The sequence below is a fragment of the Mus caroli genome, chromosome 12 (assembly GCF_900094665.2).
Source record: "Mus caroli chromosome 12, CAROLI_EIJ_v1.1, whole genome shotgun sequence".
NCBI lineage: Eukaryota > Metazoa > Chordata > Mammalia > Rodentia > Muridae > Mus > Mus caroli.
Genome location: NC_034581.1, coordinates 97,755,141 through 97,778,233, shown reverse-complemented (window position 1 = coordinate 97,778,233; position 23,093 = coordinate 97,755,141). Strand labels below are relative to the sequence as shown.

The window sequence follows — 23,093 nt, the reverse complement described above, 5'->3', positions numbered from 1 at the left end:
CGAGATGCTCACAGTATTACTGAGAATGCACCTGTGCGTAACTAAACCATGCATGTCAGACCAACAGTTACAGACTCTGAAATCAGAAGGAACACAGTGCTGAGCGCCTGCTAGCCCTGGCCACATGTGCCACATAAATAGGGATCTTGAGAATGCTGGGTGTGAGATCTAGGTCTGTCACCCACAAATTTGGGACATCTGTCCCTTTGTGAGAAACTTGGTTTCTCCTGTACAGTTAGTGCACTCGAGGGTCGGCTATCACATTCCAAGAATGCTATTTATATGCACCAAAGACTTTGGCTTGACTCCTATAGTACAGAAGAATACAGCTTTTTACAGGCCTTGGAGGTATACCATCTGTCTATAGAAAATCTTTTGATTTATTTGCTGTGCATTCAACATGAAGGCTAAGAATAGAAAATTATAAATTTTGAACCCAGAGCCCAAAAGTCCAGTCTCAACAACAATTAGAGAGCTTTTTTTAACTGCATAATTAAATTGCTCAGGCCTAATCAATAGGAAGTCTGCAGAGGGGCTCGCCACTTAGACTAAACAAGAGTCCCTGCATTGAGCAACGGGCACTTTACTTCCACTTTACCCTATCCTGCAGTCATCCCATCTTGTGATGGGGTGTACCTTTGCTTCCATGCATCCAGGAAAGGATAATTTATAGACGCAACCACAGTTTCACAGCGCCTTAAACGCTTTCACCAACCCTTTCCAAATCTAAGGCAACCTTCCCTTGTCGAATGAACAGTTTCATGAGGATTCTCTTTCCAGAAGTTTTAGCTTCTTAGTTTAAACAATCCCGTTATCTGCTCCTTCCCTCCTAGTCGCTTTGCTGGGATAGGGGCTCAAGACTTTTCTTAACCTCAACAAACACAGGAAGGTTTTCCTACAGGATGGCAGGGGCTCCTTTGGTTAGATTATTAGAATGGATGATAATAACTATAGACTAACCTTTCAAGGAAGCTTGGACAAAAAGAACAGCCTCAAAATAAAATGAAGGAACTATATGAAATGGCTTAAGAGTTTTCTCCAAGAGGCCCCACCGAAAGGGAACCGGATGGATCTCACCTTTCTTGCTTGCTTTAGATTTATTTCTTTTTATTTTATGTGTGTGAGTTCTTTGGCTATAGGCATATATGTATGACTGATGTCTGGTGCCCTAAGAGGCCAGAAGAAGTTATCAGTTCCCCTAAAACTGGAGTTACAGAAAATTGTGAACCATGTGTAGGTGCTGGGAATTGAACCTGAGTCCTCTGCGAGAGCAGTGACTGCTCTTAATCACTGAACCGTCTCTCCAGCCCAGAACTCACCTTTCTAACGACACCGAGTGTCATTAGATCAGAAGTTCTTGTGACTCTCTCACTCCCTCCCCAAAGAAGAGATGCATATAAATCAGAGAAGAGGGACTCAGCTACCTGTATGCTATTCTGTGTCTTTTGATTCCTTTCAATACAGAAAGGAGTTATTTTGTTTTTATTTATTTATTTATTTATTTATTTATTTATTTATGCCAGCACCTACTACTTCCTGTATTCATGATCTCTGTGGCCCTTTCATTTCTCCCACTCCTGAATTTCTATGTTTCGAGTGTCTTTTTTATAATTTGCTCATGATCTCCAAATTCTTCTTACGTAAATTTTTTTCTCAGGGTGTCAGTCAATACTATTTTGAAAAGTTTTAAGTTAAACTTATTCTCAGATTAGAATCCAAATGTTTATGGAAAGATATAGAGTGAGCCACTGAGGTTGTCGTGACAGACACACAGAGTGAGCCACTGAGGTTGTCGTGACAGACACATACACAAGCGTTCAGACGCTCATGGTCCCTCTGTGAATGGTGGCCCTCTCTGTGTGGACAGTCTTGCCTTGCCAATATCTACTCAATGCTTGGGATACTGATGCAGAGTTATAACCCCGATAAGGAACAGGACATGGTAAGTTACACTGTATCACCTTGAATAAGACCTTCAAATCCTCCAAACAATGGAAATGCCCCTGAGAAACAAAAATGCTCAGACTTGTAAGGAACTGAGAGCAGCTACAAGGAGGCGAAGATGGAAAGTCAAATAATACAACCTCTCAAAGTGCAAATGAAGTGTGTGCTTTACCTAAAGAAAGCTCTCATCTATGAACAGTGTTTCTATGTGTAGCTTACACATACAAACATAAGTCATATAGCAGCGAGGGGTGCAATCCTGGTCACGCCTGCTGTCCAGGGAGAGGTGGGCAGCGATATGCTTCTTAATGGACCAAAAGTCAATGGAATCAGAAATCACCTGTTTAAAAAACAATGTGAAGAATTGGCATACCAACAGCCCAGACACTTTGGGGCTCACAAATTCTAATGTCACTCTGGTCCAGTGAGAAACACTTGGCTTTTTCCCTCGTCCACCTATGATAGAGACACTTGAACATGGCCCTTCAACGTCGGAAGTACCCACCTGGCGTCTGTTCAGGTGTCCCACCGAGAGCCGGAGCAGACTGCTCATGCCTGGTCAACCTCACAGCTTAAAAATCAACAACAACTCTATTGAAATAAGCATTAAAGACAACTTGAGCCTAGAAAAATACCCAGTGCTGAACTGCCCTGGCTAGCAGAAGCAAGCTTAGTTTTCTTATTTGTAATTAGCATCACATTAAAAAAAAATGTTTACTCCAGAATTTTTGTAGTTTGTTTCTGATCTCAAGAAAAAAATTTCTTAATGTCATTTTCAACTCTAAAAGCATCAAAATGTCTGTGTGAATTAATTATCAAGAAATAAGAATAAATAAAATGAATACCCCAAGCCAGTCAGTTTATTAAAGGGTTAGAAAAGTCATATCCAAGCTGTAGTTAATTTAATCTAGGGTTGGTGTCCTGGATCTGACAGCAGCTTCTCCCAGGGCTACTAGGAATTATTCTTCAGTGTGATTAACTTTGCTCCTTGCAAAGCTAAGACTATTAATTACATAAAAGGCATTCGTCTGACTCTTCTAAGGTTCAAAATACCACATACTCAAAGCTTGTCATAAAAAAGAAAAATGTAGCGAAGAAAATCAAATCATATTTATGATTAACATGATTATGTTATATCAAATTGTTCTGTAATAAATGCCAATGAAAATGCAAATCTTTCTGCTTCAGACAGGACAGTGTACTTAAGGTGTTAACTGATGGATTGCACAGGTGGTATTTAAGATCAAATTATTTAAATACACTCAGTCATTCAGTAACTCCTTTAAATATCCTCATTCATCCTTTCATTCAGTGATTTGACTCTGCAGGCTTTATTATTTGCCCCTTCAAACACAAGTATTTATATTTATAGGCATTTGGTGATTTAAGGAAATTTACTCTCTTTGAAAACATATAATATAAAATAAATGTGTGTGGTCTTTTAAATTTGACAACAAATCATATTTCCATTTATAAGTTATCTGAAGTTGAGTAGGAATCCAACTTCTCCTCAGGAAAGCCTGATTCTTCTTGTTCAAAAGCCACTATTTTTGCTGGTTTTTTTCTGGGGAGGTTGTGTGCTCGTTCCTAGCACTCATGAAATGCTGATCATTCGGTGTTTGAGCGTTATCCCTTTAGCTGCGTGGTTTTTGTTATCTCAGTCTCATTCAGACAGCACAGGGCTCTCAGGCTGCTCTGCACACCCTTATATTCTAGCTCTCAAAAATAACCATCTCTAAGATTCATGCCAAGCACTGGTAGGTTTGCAGCCTTCTGCATTTCAGAACTACTGAGAGACCAAGTCAGGATTTTGCTGCACCCACAAATGAGAGAAAGCCACCCAGGCCCGGGGACTCTGAGGACCAAATTTGATGGAAAGGCTCAGTTTGCTAACTGCGCTGCTCTCTGTGAACACTCAACAAGACACATCAGCTCCAGAAAGACATTAAACAGATGTCACAAGACAAAGAGGAAAAATACTCAACGGATTTTGGAGGTCAGGGTCTCAGGGAGGGAGAGTGCCCTCTTGGATTCAGCGGGCCCTTTCACACTGTCTCTCAGGGACCGCACACTCTTCTGTCTGTTTCTTGCAAAACGTGCTCTCTTGATCTTCCACAAGGCAGCATCACTGAGGTTGGCAACATTGGTTCTCACAGCAGTGATGGCTTTATAAAAGGAATTAAAGACTCGATTATTCTTTTCCTTGGCTGGCCATATGATACAGATATTTTGAAATAATCCATAAGAGTATAAATAGTATTGGGATAAGAAGATACCTTCCATGCATACATGAGTCCTCCACCTCCCTTCATGGCATGGCATGTCTTACCTTAAAAAGTCATGACTGCTATCTGTCGTGACTATCACTTCCCTGTTTAAATCATGAGATTTTACTATCTAATTTTGCTACTTTTTCCTCATGAAGGTAAAGCCATAAGCAACTAGACAATAAGCAGACAGGAGTTTGCGCAGGACAAATGTTTCTCATGAAACTCACAGACATTAGCAACTGGGTGGCACTTAAAGAAAATGGTTGCAGGTGGTTACTATGTGTCCTCCTGAAAGGGAGGAAAATTCAGATCCTAGACTGCTGTAAGGTGTTAAAACCTACAGATTAGCAACATAAGCACTCAGGAGCTGATGAACTGGGAACATAAAATCAAGATCTCCTCTTCCAGGTGTGGAACAAGCTACATGCCAAGCGCCTTAGTAGGGACCATTTTCTGTAAGTCTTGCATCTTACTTACTTGTAGGAAAAGGAAATTCTTTGTTACAATCTAGATGCAGCTGAGCTTCCAAAGAAAGTGTCTCAAATCTGTTAACAAAGAACTCCCAGCTCAAAGCAGGAATGTCTTGCTTAAGAAAATGCAAGAGTAAAAGCTTGCTCAGGATGGTGGGTCGGTCTTTAACCACAGTGTCGAACTGGAAGTCGAGGCAAAGACAAAGGCCCTGGAAAAGAGGGATCAGAAACAAACCTCTAAGAGACAATACACTGGGCAGTCAATGGAACAAGGCACTGTCCTCAAGGCAAAATTATCCCAGTGGAATTTTTCTGATTCCAATATTGAAAGAGAAAAAAAAAATGCACAAGCAAGTTTCTCCTAAGCCACAATACCTCTTCCATGTTGACCCAAAACTGTGAGCGAAATGTATGCCATTCGCTTTCTAAATATTACATAATGTCCACTTAATCCAAATAACAATGACTCTTTTTAAATGTCTACACTGAGAAGCATACACTCAACATGATGTTATGCTTTATTATTGTGTGTGCATGCACACATGCACGCATATATGCTTATCCCGCAGCATATGTGGAGGCCAGAGACAACTTTTGGAAGCCCATTCTCTCCTCTAGCAGGAGGTTCGGGGAATCGAACTCTGGTCCTCAAACTTGTGCCTCAGGCACCCGTATCTACTGAGCTACCTCATTATCCCCCAAACCACATTTTAGGACACATGAGAGAATCGAGTCCTGGGTTGTTTTCCCACTGTACAGGGAGAGTTTGGGGTAAGTCGGGTCTCTTCTTGTTTTCATTATAACTTAAAAGCACACATTTGAACACACAGAGACCTCTGCTGTTATAATCACTAAAACTAATTAGCTTGCATAGTACTGTAGTCTGAATATTTATGTCCATTCCCCTAAAATGTTCACCACCCTGAAACTCAGCGATTTAAGCGACAGTATTAGAAGATGAGTCTTTGAGAGAAGCAAAGCCGTGTGGACAGAATTCTCACTAATAGGATTCTTGACCTTAAACCAAGGCCCAGGCATGGTTAAAGGCATCAACTATGAACCGTAAAGTGGGCCCTTAGCACACACGAATCTACAAGCCCATGACCATGGACCTCCCACACTCCAGAATCATACTACATAAATTCCTATGGCTCTCTAAGCTACCCTGTTTGTGGTATTTTGATATAGCATGGTTAAAAAGACACATGACAAAGTCAACTGTTGGTGGTATTGACAGACAATCTGTAGGGCTCATAACACACATTCCCCCATCACCTGCAGTGCTGGCCTCTTTATGGTGTCAAGGAGGAGACCTGCTCTGGTGGCCACTGCAGGATTGACATCCTCCACAGCTGTCAGGAAGCAGCAGAAGGCGTGTGCCAGAGAGTACTTCAGCAGGTGGTTTTTGGTCACTGAGTGAATATCCAAAAACCTACAAATGACAGCTACTTTTTCCACTGCAATATACAATATAGAGGACAAAAGACATACATGCATTTATTAACATAGTATAAATATTTCACACCTATTTAAAATATTATTTCAGTTATTTATTTACTTTTGTTTATTTTATTTACTTATAGGTGGGATGTTCACGTAGCACTGGGCATGTGAGGAGACCAGAAAACAACTGAGGGAGTTGAATCTCACCTTTCACCATTAAGGTTCCAAAGGACTAGACTCAGGTCTTTAGGCTAGAAGACAGGTGCCTTCATCCCCCCCCTCCCCCCATTGATCCATCTCACTGGCCCTGCATTGACATCTATTTAAGCCTCATGAGAACTGAACCCCATAAAAAAGTTAATTGGGGGCTCCTACATGGAAAACTTAAATATCAACAATGACGGCCAAACATACATTTCAAAACTGGACATCTAGTTTACCTTGTGACCCAGAGGAATTTTAACTAACATAGAAGTACCTGCTTCAAACCTCATCTTCCAGTCTTTGCTGTTGAAGTTGCCATTTATGATTGTCCAGAATATGTCAGCACCATGAGGAAGGGACAGAGCGTGAAGAAGGAGAGGAACTGCCAGTGACGACAGCTGAGAGAACTCAGACTTGACGACTCTCCAGAGGCTGGGAAATCAAGGAACAGCAGAGGCATTATGGTCAGCGCTGCCTCTTCGGAGGGAAAGAGCCTGTACTATTAACTCATAGCAGCTGTGGGCAGTAGGTGCTGGTAGGATGCTCTGGGTGAAAATGCATCCGTCCACAAGACTATAATCCTCCAAGAAACATTTAAGTTTTGATTTGTTAATGTCTTCTGATGAAATTACTTTTATTTGACAAAATTGAGAAACATATTTAAATATAAAAATTTAATTCCATATATAAATTCAGCTATGTGAATGAATTAAATAATATACAAAATTAACAGCTCTATGAAGATGATAGTGCGATAAATGGTTTTAAAATTGTTTCTTATGCAAATAACTAGAAAGCACCGTTGTTTATTTTGGCTGACCAGCAGCCTTTTCCCCCCTTTGAATGGCAAAGAATAACTCTTTGTCTGCTAATAACAGCCTCTGTAAAACCTGGCAAGGCTGTCTCTCAAGGTCTCCCACTTTTCCTGTCCTAGGGATGAGTATAAAACTCATTTACCAGTGTACTTCGCTGTCCTGAACAGCGATTAACCTATGATTGAGCAGACATATGATCCAAACTTAAGACTTTCAGATCATAGTATGGACTCTGGGAGAAATGGGTCTCTGCTTCAGAAACGTCATGACTGAAAGACTATATCAAATGAGAGCTACCAGGAACCCACCTCCCAGGCTCAGCTTGGATAGGAAGAAGCCAATATTTAGTTTGATCTAACAGACTAAGATGGAACTGAGCTAACGGTAGAAGGCTGGAAGAAAAGGGAGTAGGAAGAGGAGAGACCTGATATTTAGTATGCTCCCTGACCAATGTTTTCACTTCTAAAACCCTAAGCATTTGACAAAAGGAAACCCGAACTGGAAGGACTGGCAGAAAGCAGGTTAGCTCCTCCATCAGGGCTCCGAAGAAGCAGAAGCAGTTCTTTGTTATTTCTTTCTGAGTCCCTGCTGTTTCCCTCCAGTTGGCTGTTACCCGCTTTCTTCCAAGTTCCTGTCCCTCTGGAGAGGTCATCACACACACTCTCCTTAAGGCTTCAATCTCCTATTACATCGCCTTAACACTCTTCTCTTTACCCCCCAGTCTATCATCCTGTCAGCCTCCCTTCTCTTCTCCACTCTGCCCTTTATTCTTCTTTATACTCTGCCTGCCTGAGCCTGGCCTATAGCTCTTGTCTCCACAACTCTCTTCTCTGGAGTTCTCTAGCTGAACCTCCCACTGATCATAAATCTATCCGGACTTCCTTTACCACCACACCCAAGTCCTTGACATCCACTCCACACCCTCCCTTAAATGTGTGTGGTTCCCAAGGATCCTTCTCTTCTTTAAACTTTCAATTAAAGCCCAGTGCCGACTCTGTTCATTGTTTTCTACTACTTTTCATGGATCTCCATCTGTCATTGAAGAGAGGCACCATCTACAAGACTCCCTGTCCACACTTGGGACCTGCCTACTTCTCCAGCCACTTTTCCTTACACCCCTGAACCCACATTAGACAATGCAGCCTTGATATCACGTCACTAGTGCTCCCCGTTTCTGGTCCTGCCCCCACTTTTTTATCAAGTCCATTTCCTGTCCTTGATATTCCTGCTTTCCAAAATGTCCTACCAATATTACATTTTTATCAAAATCCATTTCCATAATGATGATTCAAATGTACTGGCTGCTGAACCCTAGCCTATTCATTGGTCAAGAATGGTTCTTGTCCACCTGTGACCTGTGCAGAACAGTCACTTAACACATGACACTGGACTATTAGTGTCTTGTGTATACACGATGCAAAAATATGTCTTAGTTTCCCCCAAGATCTTATTCTAGTTTATTATTTGGGGGTTGATATCAGGGCTGCCCCCTCCTTAAGCCTCAAAAATAGACCTATGCATGGTCCAGGCATGTGTGTGTGTGTGTGTGTGTGTGTGTGTGTGTGTGTGTGTGCGTGTGCATGCCTGTGTGGGTATGTAAAGATCAGAGATTGTCTTTAGTGTTTTTCTCTATTGCTTTCCACTTCCCTTCTTGAAACAGGATTTCTCCATCAGCCTGGAATTCATGGTTTTATCTAGACTGACGGGCCAGCAAGCCCACAAGATTGGCTTGCTTCTGCCTCCCAGAATATTGGAGTTACAAATGCCATGCCTGGCTTTTCTGTGGATAACTAGAGATCTAAACTAAAGTCCCAATGCTTATGCAAGCACTTGATCTTCTGAGCAATCTCCTGTATGCAAAAATAGACCATATTAAACAATAAAATATTGATAACTCTTTTATTTATTATTTATCGCTTCCTAGAGTAGACTAAAAAAATCCCTAAAGTATCTAGAACAGTATTGTGATTTAGAAAACATATTCAAGTCATTATATTTGTTGAATAAATAAATAAATTAACAAAATAAGCAAGTAGAACCTTGACTTGCTTTTGCTACAACTCATGAACAAGCCTTTCCTAAGGATCAGACTATACTCTGAACGTATAAAATGATCTTCTTTCTGGCTTGCCTCCAGGAGAACTATAATAGTTATTTGAAGGCGCTCAGAATGAGAGCACCATAAACCTAGGGCACTGTTTTATTACTATTCTCAGAATGCCTCTATCTCTAAAGAGCAAGGGAGACAGCACCCAGAGGGGTCCAGTATCCATTCGGAGTTCCTAGTTTGAGTAAAATTGCTGTCTACTGTTGATATATAGCTCTCTACAACTGAGGGCTTCTGATGGGGGTGAGGGTGGGAATGGGGGAGGACTCAGTTTCCTTTAAAAGATGGGCCACTAGGAGTTTGTCCAGTGAGCATGTGGGCAAAACAAATTGGACTTGATTGTTTTCTTTCTTCGCCCTCGTCCTCCTCATTCCCCCCTTCTTCTTTTCTTTGTCATGGGGAGGTCACAAGGGTCAGGAAGCAGACCTGGGAGGACTGGGAGACTAGTGTGATTGGGTTTCATAATGTCATAATGAGAAATTTCCAAATAATCAATTAAAATATTATGCAATAATAATTTTCTTCCTTAAAGCTTGAATGTGGGACGGAATCAAGTTAATAAATATCTTAAACTGGGATCAGGGAAAGATTGCCATCTTACAAATACAAATGTGTCTGGTCCAACAGAATCTAGTAAGCAAACACTACTATGTTCATGTGAGCATACATAGAAAATAAAAGAAAGAAAACTAAAGCTGTGTGTGGTGGTGCACACCTTTAATCCCAGCTCTCAGGAGGCCGAGGCAGGTGGATCTCTGGGAGTTCTAGGCAAGCCAGGAATACACAGGGAGACCCTGCCCCAAGAACAAAAACAGACAGGAAGGAAGGAGGAGGAAAGGGGGGACAGGAGGAAGTTTCTTTATAAAATTACTGGTCTGGGAGAGAAAAATCAAAAGAAACATTAAGTCGTACTCTCACTTTAAATTTTACAACTGAACCCAAAAATGCAAACAAAGATGTTCACAGTCCATACCTTGCAATCAACATGTGGTCCTGAATGTAGGCTAAAAATTGAGGATGGTCTTTCCTCGCCGTGTACAGACACTCTCCGTGCAGACAGAGAATCTTCAGGCAGTTGAGCATATTAAAAAGAATATCTGGCTCTTCAAACTTCGCCATTTCCTATGCGAAGAACACACAGTCGTCACTGCAGTCTCCAAGACAGCAAATAATTCCAAGCCCAAACCCAATGTTTAAATATTTCAGAAAAACCTACCTGGAAAATGGTATATATTAGTCTCAACGTAACTGGAAGCTGTTGGTAGCAAAATTTTCTTTCCGTGTCATTCTTTATTGCTAAGGAAAAAGGATTACACAAAGGTTAACCGGGCTCCTTTCCCCCCAACATTCATCAGCTCATCAAAATCATGAAACCAGAGAGGGGGGAAAGGTACAAAATGCATTACATGTTTGTAGGATGTTTTCGTTTGCATACTTCTGTATGCCAACTGGGCATGGTGGTGCACAGCTTTAATCCCAACACCTGGGAGGCAGGGGCAGGTAGATCTCTGTGAGTTCAAAGCCAGCCTGGTCTACATAGTGAGTTCTAGGTCAGCCAGGGCTACACAGAGAGACTCTGTATAAAAACAAAACAGAAGAACAAAAACAAAACAGAAAAACAAAAAACAAAAAACATGGGGCTGGTGAGATGGCTCAGCAGGTAAGAGCACTGACTGCTCTTCCGTAGGTCCTGAGTTCAAATCCCAGCAACCACATGGTGGCTCACAACCACCCGTAATGAGACCTGATGCCCTCTTCTGGTGTGTCTGAAGACAGTGGGGCTGACCAGAGCGAGCAGGGTTGATTTATTTTATTTATTACTCATAAAGTAATTTTAATATGGGAATTCTCAAAGTAAGTTTTGTTTAACATGCTTATAAGAAGAAACTCAACAAAATAATTTGTTAAAATAACAATACCCACTTATGACCACCAGAGACAAAATGTTATCCCTATTATTATATATGATTTATTATAGATTAATTACTACCTGGTGAGATGATCAATATTAGTTTTCTATGACTACAATCTTCAATAACAACATAAATAATAGAAAGTCAACATTCACGTGGAAATCTCTTACCATGTATTTTGATCATATTCATTGTGACTCCTAACTCTTCCATAACTCCTCCCAAACTCACCCCCAACCTCCCTATCCCTCCAGCTTTTTAAAATATCGAGCAGGGTTGATCAGAGCGAGCAGAGGTCCTAAAATCAATTCCCATCAACCACATGAAGGCTCACAACCATCTGTACAGCTACAGTGTACCCATATACATAAAAATAAATAAATAAAACTTTAAAAAAAAACAAGGAAAAGAAAGAAAAAACTTAGACTTTGCTCTTCTATGAGGAAATACAGAATATCTTCTAAATTTAAAATCTCATCCTTGGTGCTGGAAAAGTGAGTCAGTGGTTAGAAGCACTGGGTGCTCTTCTAGAGGACCTGGGTTCAATTCCCAGTACCTACAAAGCAGCTCACAACTGTCTGCAACTCCAGTTCTGGGAGATCCATGGCACCAGGCACGGAGGTGATACACATATATATGCATGGAAGCAAAACACCCATACACACAAAAAAAAATTTTTAATAATTTTGAAAAGACTCTCAGCCTCTATTTTTCACTTCAGAGTCCCCATGTTATCTCTGTGTCTTTGGTCACTTGACTCACCCTAGCCTCAGATTGTGCTCCTGTGAATGAAGGGACATGGGGCTGGCAAGGCATGCCTTCATGAAAGGATATAAGTAGGTATGGAAGAGAGAGGTGTGGATTGCTTAACTTCTAAGCCGAAGCTGTAATGTCGACTGACAAATTAGGCAGTTTTGAATCAGATTAATGTTTTCAAATGAAAACCCCACTTATGGATGTCTCTTGTGCGGTTCTCCAAATTCTGCCTCCACTGTGGGACACCACCACAGGATACACACAGGCTTGCTATAGAGGAGCTCACAAGTTAACCAGTTACCAAAAACTAGTGTTACATTATAGGAGAGAGAGAAGAGAGGGTCTCAAGACCCCTCCCCGAACTAAAGAGTTTTTGACATTTGATGGCTTCAGGGACAGGGAGAGTCAGTTTTCTGTAAAGACTGTGGTCCTTTGTAGGTGTGCCTTGCTCCAGTGAATGGCTTTATATATGTGAATACAGAGGCAGCATAAACTGAAGTCTGTGGGCTATTTTAAAAAGCTGGAGGGATAGGGAGGTTGGGGGTGAGTTTGGGAGGAGTTACAGAAGAGTTAGGAGTCACAATGAATATGATCAAAATACATGGTAAGAGATTTCCACGTGAATGTTGACTTTCTATTATTTATGTTGTTATTGAAGATTGTAGTCATAGAAAACTAATATTGATCATCTCACCAGGTAGTAATTAATCTATAATAAATCATATATAATAATAGGGATAACATTTTGTCTCTGGTGGTCATAAGTGGGTATTGTTATTTTAACAAATTATTTTGTTGAGTTTCTTCTTATAAGCATGTTAAACAAAACTTACTTTGAGAATTCCCATATTAAAATTACTTTATGAGAGAAAAATATAAAAATAGAATTTTCTGTATGTTTTCATTCCCATGCAAACTAATGTCTCAATGTCATTTTGATAGCAGGGTAAGGTATTTTATTCAACTAAAACTGAGGTATAAAATGTATTTGTTCATCCATATCTCCTGTTTCTAGTTACTATTAATAAAAATCTTCTCAACCTTGCTATTAAAAAAAAGAAAATTCCAAAGAATTAATAAAATATTATATTTTTTAAAACTGCTCCCAAAAAAGGGCAAAATAATGTGCCCATTATTAAGGTTGTGGCAATTCCTGGGATAGGAGACATGGCAGCCAAATCCTCGTGGTTGATACATTTCTTGATGATCTTCCACTCAAAGGCATTTTACACAGTACCAGCACCCAACTCCATACTGGTTAATGTGAAAGTGAACATAGGTTTGGTAACAGATAGAGCTGGTATCTATTAAAAAAATACATCTTCCTGCAAAATGCAGAAAGAGGAAACATGGAAAGGATGTGGAAGTCACTGGGCCCATTGGTGCAACACCCAGGTCCCCTGAACAGGAGCCAAGGGTCACCACTGAAGGCCACAGAGCAGAGCAACACTAGTTTCTGAGTGGCAGGGAACACTGGAGACTATCACAGGAGACTATACTGTATTCTGTCTTTTATATAAGAATCTCACAACGTACTCCGAACATCCCAGAACCCAAGATTCTCCTGCCTCAGCTTTCCACGTGCAGACATCAGATGCATACTCAAGAGTGAGTTTATAACTGTCTTATAAGAAGGCAAAAGACAAAAGGAGGAAATCAGGCTGAGGCTGTGACTGAAGCCTTTTAAGTCGGGCCCAGGAAGGGGTGGAACAGGACAAACATTTTAAAAGATAGAATTTATACCAACTCCATAATGAAGACTCTAAGTGGTCTCTGCAACCACAGATTCCACATCTGCAGACTCAATGAAGCAAGACTCACTGGAGAGCCATGCTGCATCTGCTCTGAGCACACACAGAGAACATTTTCGTTTAGGTCATTATTCTATGAACAATACAAGGATTTAGAGTAACTCAGGGATAGAGTACTTGCCCAGCATGCACAAGGCCCTAGATTGAATCCCCAGTATTACAACATAAAATTAAATATTATACATAACCTAAGGACAGTTTCTAATAAATGAGAGGATATGCATAAGTTATGATCAATTACGCATCATCAATATATGTCATTTTATATCAGGGACTAGGTGGGGCATTTATAGAGAAGAGGGAGAGATGTCCTGGAACCAATGTACTAAGCAGCTGAAGCAGGAGAAATAATGCAAATTCAAGGCCAAACCTGCCATACATGTTGTATTCCAGTTCAGTCTGGACTACACAATGAGACTCTAGCTCAAAAAAACAACAAGGGAAGTGATAGTTATTGAGCTGTGTGCTATAAATTAAAAATATTTCCATAGGAAGAGTATTAGTTATCAGATCCTTTGTGAAGTCCTTGCTTCCCTTGGATATAGAGCTTAACAGAAACAACTCCAGCCCTGCAAGCCAAGCTGCAGCACCAAAGCAAGATCATGAGTTCTAAGAAACCAGGAGACCTGGGTTCTGAGTTCCAGCTCCCATCCCTACTAACTCTACAGCATTTGACCTCCCAATTCTAAGACCCTGTTCACCATATACTCAGAATCAGAGGTAGAGGCTAGAGCTTGATCATTTTCTTGGCATACAGACAGAGCATTCCTTATAAATGAGTTCTGTGAGCCATTGGACCATAGGCAAGTCACCTGGCCCATCTGGGATTGGGCTTCTCATTGGCAAAGAGAGAAGGCTGAATTAGATCAGCAGATATCAGGGATTTTTTTTCTATAAAGGATACTCAGTTAAAGAACATCTTATTTATAACTCCAACATATGAAGGTGAAAGGCAGAGAGAGCTCTTTGGTGGAATCTAAGTGGGAGCTTCATCATTTGCCTTCATGTTCCCACCAATTACCACCACCATGGAGGAACTGACAGAGGAAGTGACCTGGAGCCTTTACCACTATAGAGTCAATGAAATAAACCACCTCCTTCCAGCTCTGATTGCCAATAGAGTTAGACAGCGTGAGCCAGACCATCATAGTGTCTACCCATCCATGTAGAAGCAGTAGGTTATACCAAGGATTTTGCAGTGCTGGTGTAGCTACCGTGAACCACAGAAAATAGTCCCCTAAGCATGTTTGTTGTTCACTAAAAGGATGAAGCCCATGCTTCCTTATTCTAGAGTGGACCTCCCAGGAGCAAGATAGTCTGAGACAGTAGGAGTAAAAACTCATAAGGCTCCCCAAATTTGTCCTAGGTCCTGTACAAGCCCCCAGAGTACCGCTGCTCAGATCTAGGAATGAGGCTTTCCCATAGGAAACATGAAGGAACTCTGTCTGACTGGGAGGAGTCAGGGAATGATCCTGAGTCTGACTGCCATCCTGGTATCCTCAGTTCACACACCAATAGTCTTTAAAGAAATGATAAAGAAGCCATCTTTCCAACGAGAAGTGATGACCATCTCTGGAGCACTGCTAGGCAAGGAGCATCTGCCTAGGGTCACGAACAATCTCCAAGGATGCAGATAAATTGTGTGGATGCAAGTACCGTTGCCTCTATCCAAAAGCACTGGCTTTGACCATGTGCCTCAAGTGGCTATTATGACTGTCAGCACACTCTACCTCAGCCATTCTCAATCTCTTCTGTGCATATGTAAACACTATGTAAAGTTCACTTTAGCTTTCTATACTACCAGGACCCAGTAAGAAGATAATAACTGGTAATAATAATAAATAGCAAGATTCTGCTGCCAGGAAGAGACTCAGTGAATGACATTCCCCTGGTGCCATAATAGAGCTGTTCACCCCCTAATGTGGTGGAAAATGCTTTATCTGTATAGTCTACCCCAAAGAAGCACTGAGCTTGTCCAAGTTGCTACCTGGGTATGAAGCTGTATAAACTGGAAAGTGTATACACTGCACTTCCTATCAGCTGAGTTCACCTACCAGCATGTTCTGAGGGCACTGTACGGTTTCCTGGATTCTCTCCATGTTTGGCTGCTGGGTTCTCCTCCTCCTCTCCTTCAGGGCCTAGAATGAACTCTGGTCTGGAAGAAAGGAGGCTATCTTCAAGGCTGTCTGTGGGCTCCTGCAACAAATACAAGCAGTTGTGTGAGGGGCTACAAAGAACAGTTTGGTTTCCATCAACAAAGTGGGTCAGCCTGTTCTACCCAATCTTGTGCTAGCCAAGTGTGCAGAGGCCCTGTACCTCAGAAGAGCATGTACCCACATGCACACCCATCCTATTGAGAGGTGTGCATTGGCGGTTGGTGAAACCTTTGCTTTCATTTGAAATAGATACAGGGAAATAAAACATGGAAAACATTGATCTTAGACTGCTCCCCCATCTTTCTTTAGTCCCAGAGATCAGAATCTCACTCCCAATTTATTTAAGAGACAATGATTTCAGACATAATGCCAGATACCTAGATACCTTAACAAATCAGTGTTTTAGGAACAAGAAGTTGCTGGAACATGGAACGTGTGAATTAAGGGGAGAGAAGGGTAAACTCAAGTCTCTATGAATAGACAGATGGATTAACAAAATACGGATCCACACAATGAACTGTTACTCGGCTTTCGGAGGGAGATAATGATGTGTGCTACATCTCAGAGGAAGCTTGAAGACATGACGCTCGGTGAGATAAGGCAGTCCCAGTGGAGAAATACGGTAGGCACTTACACAGCTACAGTAGTCAAGGTCATAGAAATGGATAGTAGGAGCTGGGGACAGAGAGATGGGCAGGTGTTATTTAGAAGTCCTGGAGATTGGTCGCACAATGTTGTGCAGGTGCCAGGATCATTGATATAGACATATATAGAGATGTAAAATACATAAACAAAAACAGGAAGGAATGAGAAAATTTCTCCTTTTAAGAGTGCACTGGGACCTTCACTCAGGAGGCAGAGGTTTGTCAACCAGAGTTCAAGGACAGCCTAGACCACATACCAAGGCCCTATCTCAAAAAGCAGGGTGGAGGAACACAGTAGGTAGGGCTATTATCTAAGTATTTAATCTCTGGCTATTTTATCCTTTTTCTTCCTAGTTTTATCTTTAAATATCCTGTTTGAAAATTATCTTTCTGGCTAATACTTCAACCGAAAACAATTTTAAGAGAATGATTTGACAACCAGTTTAAACAAGACAAAGACAGGTGGAATAAAGGCCATTGGAAAGAAAGTGCTAAAACTGTGGCTAATTGGAGGGGGGGGGGATTAGGAGGAGTCAGAGAGACACGATGGGGCCTCAGGGGATCATGGAGATGGGAAACCTTTGTCTTCATCCTCCCATCCCTGACCAGAGACGAAGACCTAAAGATAGACCACGTTCTTTGCCTGCCGTAGGGCCCCCTGCTGTGGAGCAGTGGGACAAGTTAAGGCCTGATCAGGACACATTTATGAGTTTTGGGCCATCAGCTTTCCTGACTTTATTCAGACTGACTTAACCTACATTAGGAGAGAAAGATTCCCTCAAAGACCCTTAAAACAAACAAACAAACAAACAAACAAACAAATAAACAAACAAACCAAAAAACACTCCAGCCATCACAAGCCCTCCTCTGCTTTATCTGTGTATGCTTATGACCTCTCTCTCTCTCTCTCTCTCTCTCTCTCTCTCTGTGTGTGTGTGTGTGTGTGTGTGTGTCTCATGTGTCTGTGTCTGTGTGAGTCTGTGTGTGTCTGTGTCTGTCCTCACCTCTAATGAAAGCCTTTCTATAACTGCCTGTTCTGTCTGCTACATCTGAGATTTCCCCTGCTGTTACTGCACTGGAGAGTTTCTCTGCCCTTTAAATCTTTAACTGGCAAAGAAAATGAACTCGATCAAGGTCTCTGAAAACCACCTTGGCCAGCTTCACAGGCTTACTGAGGCTGGCTCTGGTCCTAGGTCTTCTACAAACAAGACAGCCAGTCATCTTGTAAGCTGAGTTTTGTGTAGACAGTTGCCCACTGTTTAGGATTTGTCTACAAGCACCTGTAATCCACAAGTCTGGTACCATGACAGGACTGGCATCACCTGCCTTGGAAACTAGCGGAAAGCCTCCCGCCAGCCTGCCCTTTGTGTTTTCCTCTCACTGTGTCTCCCCTTGACCCAGGGAGAGCAAGGGAGACTGAAGGTGGTGGAGAACAGGCAGTGGAGACCACGTTCCAGGATAGACATCTCTCTTGCTCAAGAGCATTTCTTCTAGTTGAATTTCAGAGTCCTTAGCTTCACCTCCAAATCTAAGGATTCGACCATCTGAGAAGCATAAGACATGAAGGATGGTTTGATGTGGCTCAGGTTCTCTTCATTTATGCTTCATTTCCCTCTTTGTCTTAGGTGACAAAAACCTGCTAGGAAGACATATGGGGTGACCCCGCACAGCCTCTTTCCCTCAGTTTATCCCTCAAAGAGATGCTAAGGATTCCAGTAGACATTTCCTCAGTTGACTTTGTTTGCAACTACTAGACTCTGCCTTCATTCCCTGGTTACCACTCTCCCCAGGGGCACAAAGGACCCTGCAATTGCTTAATTCTCTAGGCGTTCGCTCTCTTTCCCCTCCTCAGAATGTGAGGTGCCCTATTCCCTGCTTAGGCACCTCAGCGCCTTGCTTTCTTCATTATGACTTCCTCTTAGCTTTTCTCTCACATCTCTGGCCCTCTGAAGATTCACCTTTGGTCTTCTCTTCCTTTCTTTTTCCCTCTTTTTAGTTGGTTTCTCCCAGAATTAGAGTACATGACTGACTTCAAAGCATTTATTTCTTTCCAATCTTTCTCTTAAGAATCAGATCCAGTATTCACGGTGCACAGCAACTCTGCCTGGATGTTCGAGGTGCTTGCTAATATGTTCCCTGTAAGACCTGTTGAGATTGCCCTGGGGTGACATGGAAATGGGACCAGACAGGCCCTTTAAGAGATGATTAGAGCTTGTCCATTGACAAATTAATGTCCACCTATCATCTGGGCAGAAAGTCCCTGTCTGAACTCTTTTCTACCATTTTCTTGTCACCAGCTTCACTGCAGGTATAAATTCAGGGCTCATCTTCCTCAAAAGACTCCTGGTCCCTTCATATCCTAGCACTAGTCTCCAGGTCCCTCCTCTGTCCCCCCGCGGCCACTTTCCTAACTTCTTGCTATATATAATACTCATCACGCTGGTTTGTGGTTTTCCTGTTACTTAAGTATGCTTCCAATTAGACTCTCGGTGTTATTGTTGTTGTTTGTTTGTTTGTTTGTTTTTAGTGCTGGGATAGAACTCAGGGTTTTGCTGGGAAGACACTGCCACTGAGCCACACTTCCAAACAGACCCCAAGATTTCTTGGCTTCGATTTGTATTTCCTCACCATCTGTTACTGTGGCTGGTTTTATTTTGGTTCAGATTGGTTGTTTTTCAATTAAATTTTTATTATATGCTGACAAGTTGACAAGAATGAACCTAGAAAACATTATGCTATGGTAATAAACAAGGCAATATACACAAGCAAATAAAACCTCTTCTCACGTGCCTGAGGGATCTGCAACACCTGAGCTCAGAGTGACAGACAGTGGGCAGGAATGTGAGAGAACAACGGGCTGGGGGGTGGGGACACATTTCTACAGTAAGTATCCAATGGCTGAGTTAAAAGACATAATATTATGTTAAAACAGATCAGGCTAACAGACTGCAACTGAAGGCACACTTTATTGTTTTATGTGAGACTTCAAAAAATGTTGGATTTTTTTTTTTTTTTTTTTTTTTTGAAAAGTAACTTTTGACCCTAAACAATTGGTAAAGAAACAGAAGAAGACAGGTGGCGGCTTGGATAATTTGGTTTCATCTGTCTCCAATGACTGGAGGGTATTTGGATGTTATGTATGCCCCTTCAGATATGCTACACAGAAAACAGCTAAAGCATGGAGTCACTGAAGTGTGGCGTACAGCAACTGTCAATTCTTTCCATGATTTCCCCTGAAAGCAAAGCATGAACGTAGCCAGAAAAGGGAGTGGGTTTTCTTCATTGTTGGTGAAGGCAGTGAGTTTCTTAAATCAGTATCCATACATAATCTACTTAATATTTAATTGCAGAATGCACTATGCTCATTATTATTTAAACTTCCTAAAAGTAATTTAGTGAAAATAGTCTTTTAGGGATAGCAGTAATGTTCCGTGTCTGTGGAAACTCCATGAGTGGGACTGTTATCACTCTCCTCGAGCCACCTGCAAGCATTCCGTATGCTGTGGCTCCTACCCTAGATAACAGATAAATGCTGACCACCCCTGCACACACACAGATACACACACATAGGCACAGGCACAGACACACACACAGACACACACACATAGGCACAGGCACAGACACACACACACAGACACATACACAGACACATAGGCACAGACATACACACACAGACACAGACATACAACACACACAGACACACAGACATACACAGACACACACACACAGATATACACATGACACACAGACATACACATGACACACACACAGACACACAGACACAGGCATATACATAGACACACACACACAGAGAAACACACACAGTCACACACAGACACACACAAACATACACATAGACATGGGCATATACACACACAGACACACACACATAGACACAGGCACACACAGATACACACACACACCACAGACACACACATACACCAGCTTTGTTAACCATGAGCCATCTCTTTTCCTCAGCTGCTTACCACCAGCCGGCTTTCTTCTTTGGGAGCTAGTCTCTCCAGGAGTTCACAGGCGAGCTGGTAGCAGAGGATGCTAGACTGACACAGGTTACACTCCGTCGCCTTTTTGTCCTTCTGGCAGCTGTGGGAGCCCCCCCAGGGGGCCTGGAAGACATTGTTTATGATAGAAATAATGTCCTTGGACAAACTGTGCTCTAAACCCATCGTGATGCCGTCATCTTGTAGCTCCATCTGAAAGACACACAGAAGAAGATAGAGAAGGAGAGAGGAAGGAAGAAAATGAAGACAGAGTTCGGTCCTTTATCCAGCACTGTGTTGCCATGGTACTTGTCAGTAACTAAATTATCTGAAACAATATAGGCTTAAAAGTCACAAAGATACACTGCTTTCTAGCATCTGTCTAAAACTAATATAAATATAAGATAAAGTACACAGATTATCCTCAAAATCATGAGACATTAAAAGATATTTTTAAAACACCACTCTGTGTGATTTTACACATTTAAAACATGTTGTCTCACCTACTGTCCAGATCTTGGCTTCCAAGTACTATTATCCAACAAAAGGCACCAGAGTTCCCTGGAGAATTGGCTAATCTCAGAGTTGAAATAAACAGGGGTCTGGAAAAATCCCATGCTTCCAGATTTTAAAGGAGTGTGGAAGACTGGGGGTGTAGCTCAATGGTAGAGTGGATGACTCCATATGTGCAAGGCTTGGAGTTCAAGTCCCGATCCCACAGATGAGAAAGAGAAAGGTGTAGACATGATAGGAGAACATAGAGCCAGGCCAGATAATGGTAGCAAATACCTTTAATCCCAGCACTCAGGAAGCAAAGGTAAACATATCTCTGTAAGTTTGAGGGCAGCCTGGTCTGCAGAATAAATTAGGACAGCCAAGGCTACATAAGAGAGACCCTGTTGGGGGGGGGGGGCTGAAAAGATGGCTCAGTGGTTAAAAGCACTGACTGCTCTTCCAGAGGTCCTGAGTTCAATTCCCAGCAACCACATGATGGCTCACAACCATCTGTAACAGAATCCGATGTACTCACATATATAAAATAAAATGATCTTTAAAAAAAAAACAGAGACCCTGTCTCTAAATATAAATAAATAAACAAACAAGAACTTAGAGTCAGCTTAAAGGGGTCAGCTTAAAGGGATCCCCACTCCTTTACACAGAGTAGCCTGAGCAGCAGAATAAATAATCATAGCAGCAGATTCTATGAATCCACAGGCATAGGGACAACCAGGTGAAGAGCACATTTGCAGGAGAGAAGGAACTACGGCTCCTCTTGTGGGACACTACATACCAGCAAGTACAGCAAAAAACAAAAACAAAACGGATAGACCTGGAATATCCTAATTTGCAAGCCATTGTAATAGTAATTAATCGAGGCATGAACCATCCATCAGCCTGAAACCCATAGTGGGGAGTCTGATAAGAAACAAGAAATCATGCAGGTTACGTACTAATTACGGAGGGTAAAGTGGAGCCTTCCCTTGGCATCTTAGGGAGATTGAACACCAAAACCTATGGTTGTTCAATTCTCTTATAGGACATTAATGACACAGGATTTATATACAATAGTATCTATAAATATCACATATACCTACATCTCACAGGCTTTAAATCGTCTCTATATTATTTGTAACACCTAACACAATGACTGTTGTATAAATAGCTGTTACACTGCATAGTTTACATAAGGAGAAGATAAGTCTGTGCATGTTCACAAAAGATGCAATGATGTTTCCCAACTGTCTGTGTTTTGGTTGTGGTTGGATCTGCAGATGCTGAGCCTGGAGCTTGGGGGTGTACAATGCATCATTATACTTTCTAGTAGAGAAACTGGCAGAGATCACATTAGCCAAAACTATGCCTCCAGTAACTCTACCCTATGCCTCCTGGTGAATCTTTTTAAGTATTTAATTATGTGTATATGTGCCAGGGTTGGGGCATGCAGTATGAGTACAGGTGATCCTGGAGCCAATAAGAGGGCAGCTAGGATTATAAGCAGGTGGAATCAGCCTAATGTGGGTGCCAGGAACTGATCAGGTCCTCTGGAAGAACAGCAAGTGCTCCTAAGAGCTGAGCCCCTGCCGCTTGACACGATAACTAGAGAAGATAGGATATCACAGTGTGAGCTTCCTGCCAAAACAAATCCTGGGACTCAAATCAATTCATAAAAAATAAAACAAACTTTGTTTGAAATACACTTTATAAAATAACTGAAATATAATCTCAAAAAAGAAGCATCAGGAAAGGGTATGAAAATGACTGAGGGGCTGTTCTAGACAATAACTGGGGGGCTGTTCTACACAATGACTGGGGGGCTGTTCTACACAGTGACTGAGGGACTGTTCTACACAGTGACTGGGGGACTGTTCTACACAGTGACTGAGGGACTGTTCTACACAGTGACTGGGGGACTGTTCTACACAGTGACTGGGGGACTGTTCTACACAGTGACTGGGGGACTGTTCTACACAGTGACTGGGGGACTGTCCTACACAGTGACTGGAGGACTGTCCTACACAGTGACTGGGGGACTGTCCTACACAGTGACTGGGGGACTGT

At 41.8% G+C, this 23,093-nt stretch overlaps 1 protein-coding gene across 8 annotated transcripts in view; it reads right to left on the bottom strand.

Annotated features, from left to right (window-relative positions):
- Window positions 1-23,093, bottom strand: part of Unc79 (unc-79 homolog, NALCN channel complex subunit) — a 236,261-nt gene that overhangs the window by 85,300 nt on the left and 127,868 nt on the right. For 5 of the 8 annotated variants that reach the window (XM_021178827.2, XM_021178826.2, XM_029484463.1 and 2 more), the window contains exons 19-26: window positions 20,520-20,747; window positions 15,788-15,929; window positions 10,470-10,549; window positions 10,227-10,375; window positions 6,606-6,763; window positions 5,960-6,141; window positions 4,692-4,893; window positions 3,930-4,109 (exon numbers count right to left, since the gene is read on the bottom strand). In XM_021178827.2, the coding sequence (XP_021034486.1) occupies window positions 3,930-4,109; window positions 4,692-4,893; window positions 5,960-6,141; window positions 6,606-6,763; window positions 10,227-10,375; window positions 10,470-10,549; window positions 15,788-15,929; window positions 20,520-20,747 (1,321 nt within the window). Of the gene's footprint in view, window positions 1-2,449; window positions 2,516-3,929; window positions 4,110-4,691; window positions 4,894-5,959; window positions 6,142-6,605; window positions 6,764-10,226; window positions 10,376-10,469; window positions 10,550-15,787; window positions 15,930-20,519; window positions 20,748-23,093 lie in introns of all 8 variants that reach the window. The other 3 variants (XM_029484464.1, XM_029484460.1, XM_029484461.1) reach the window with 1 other exon arrangement.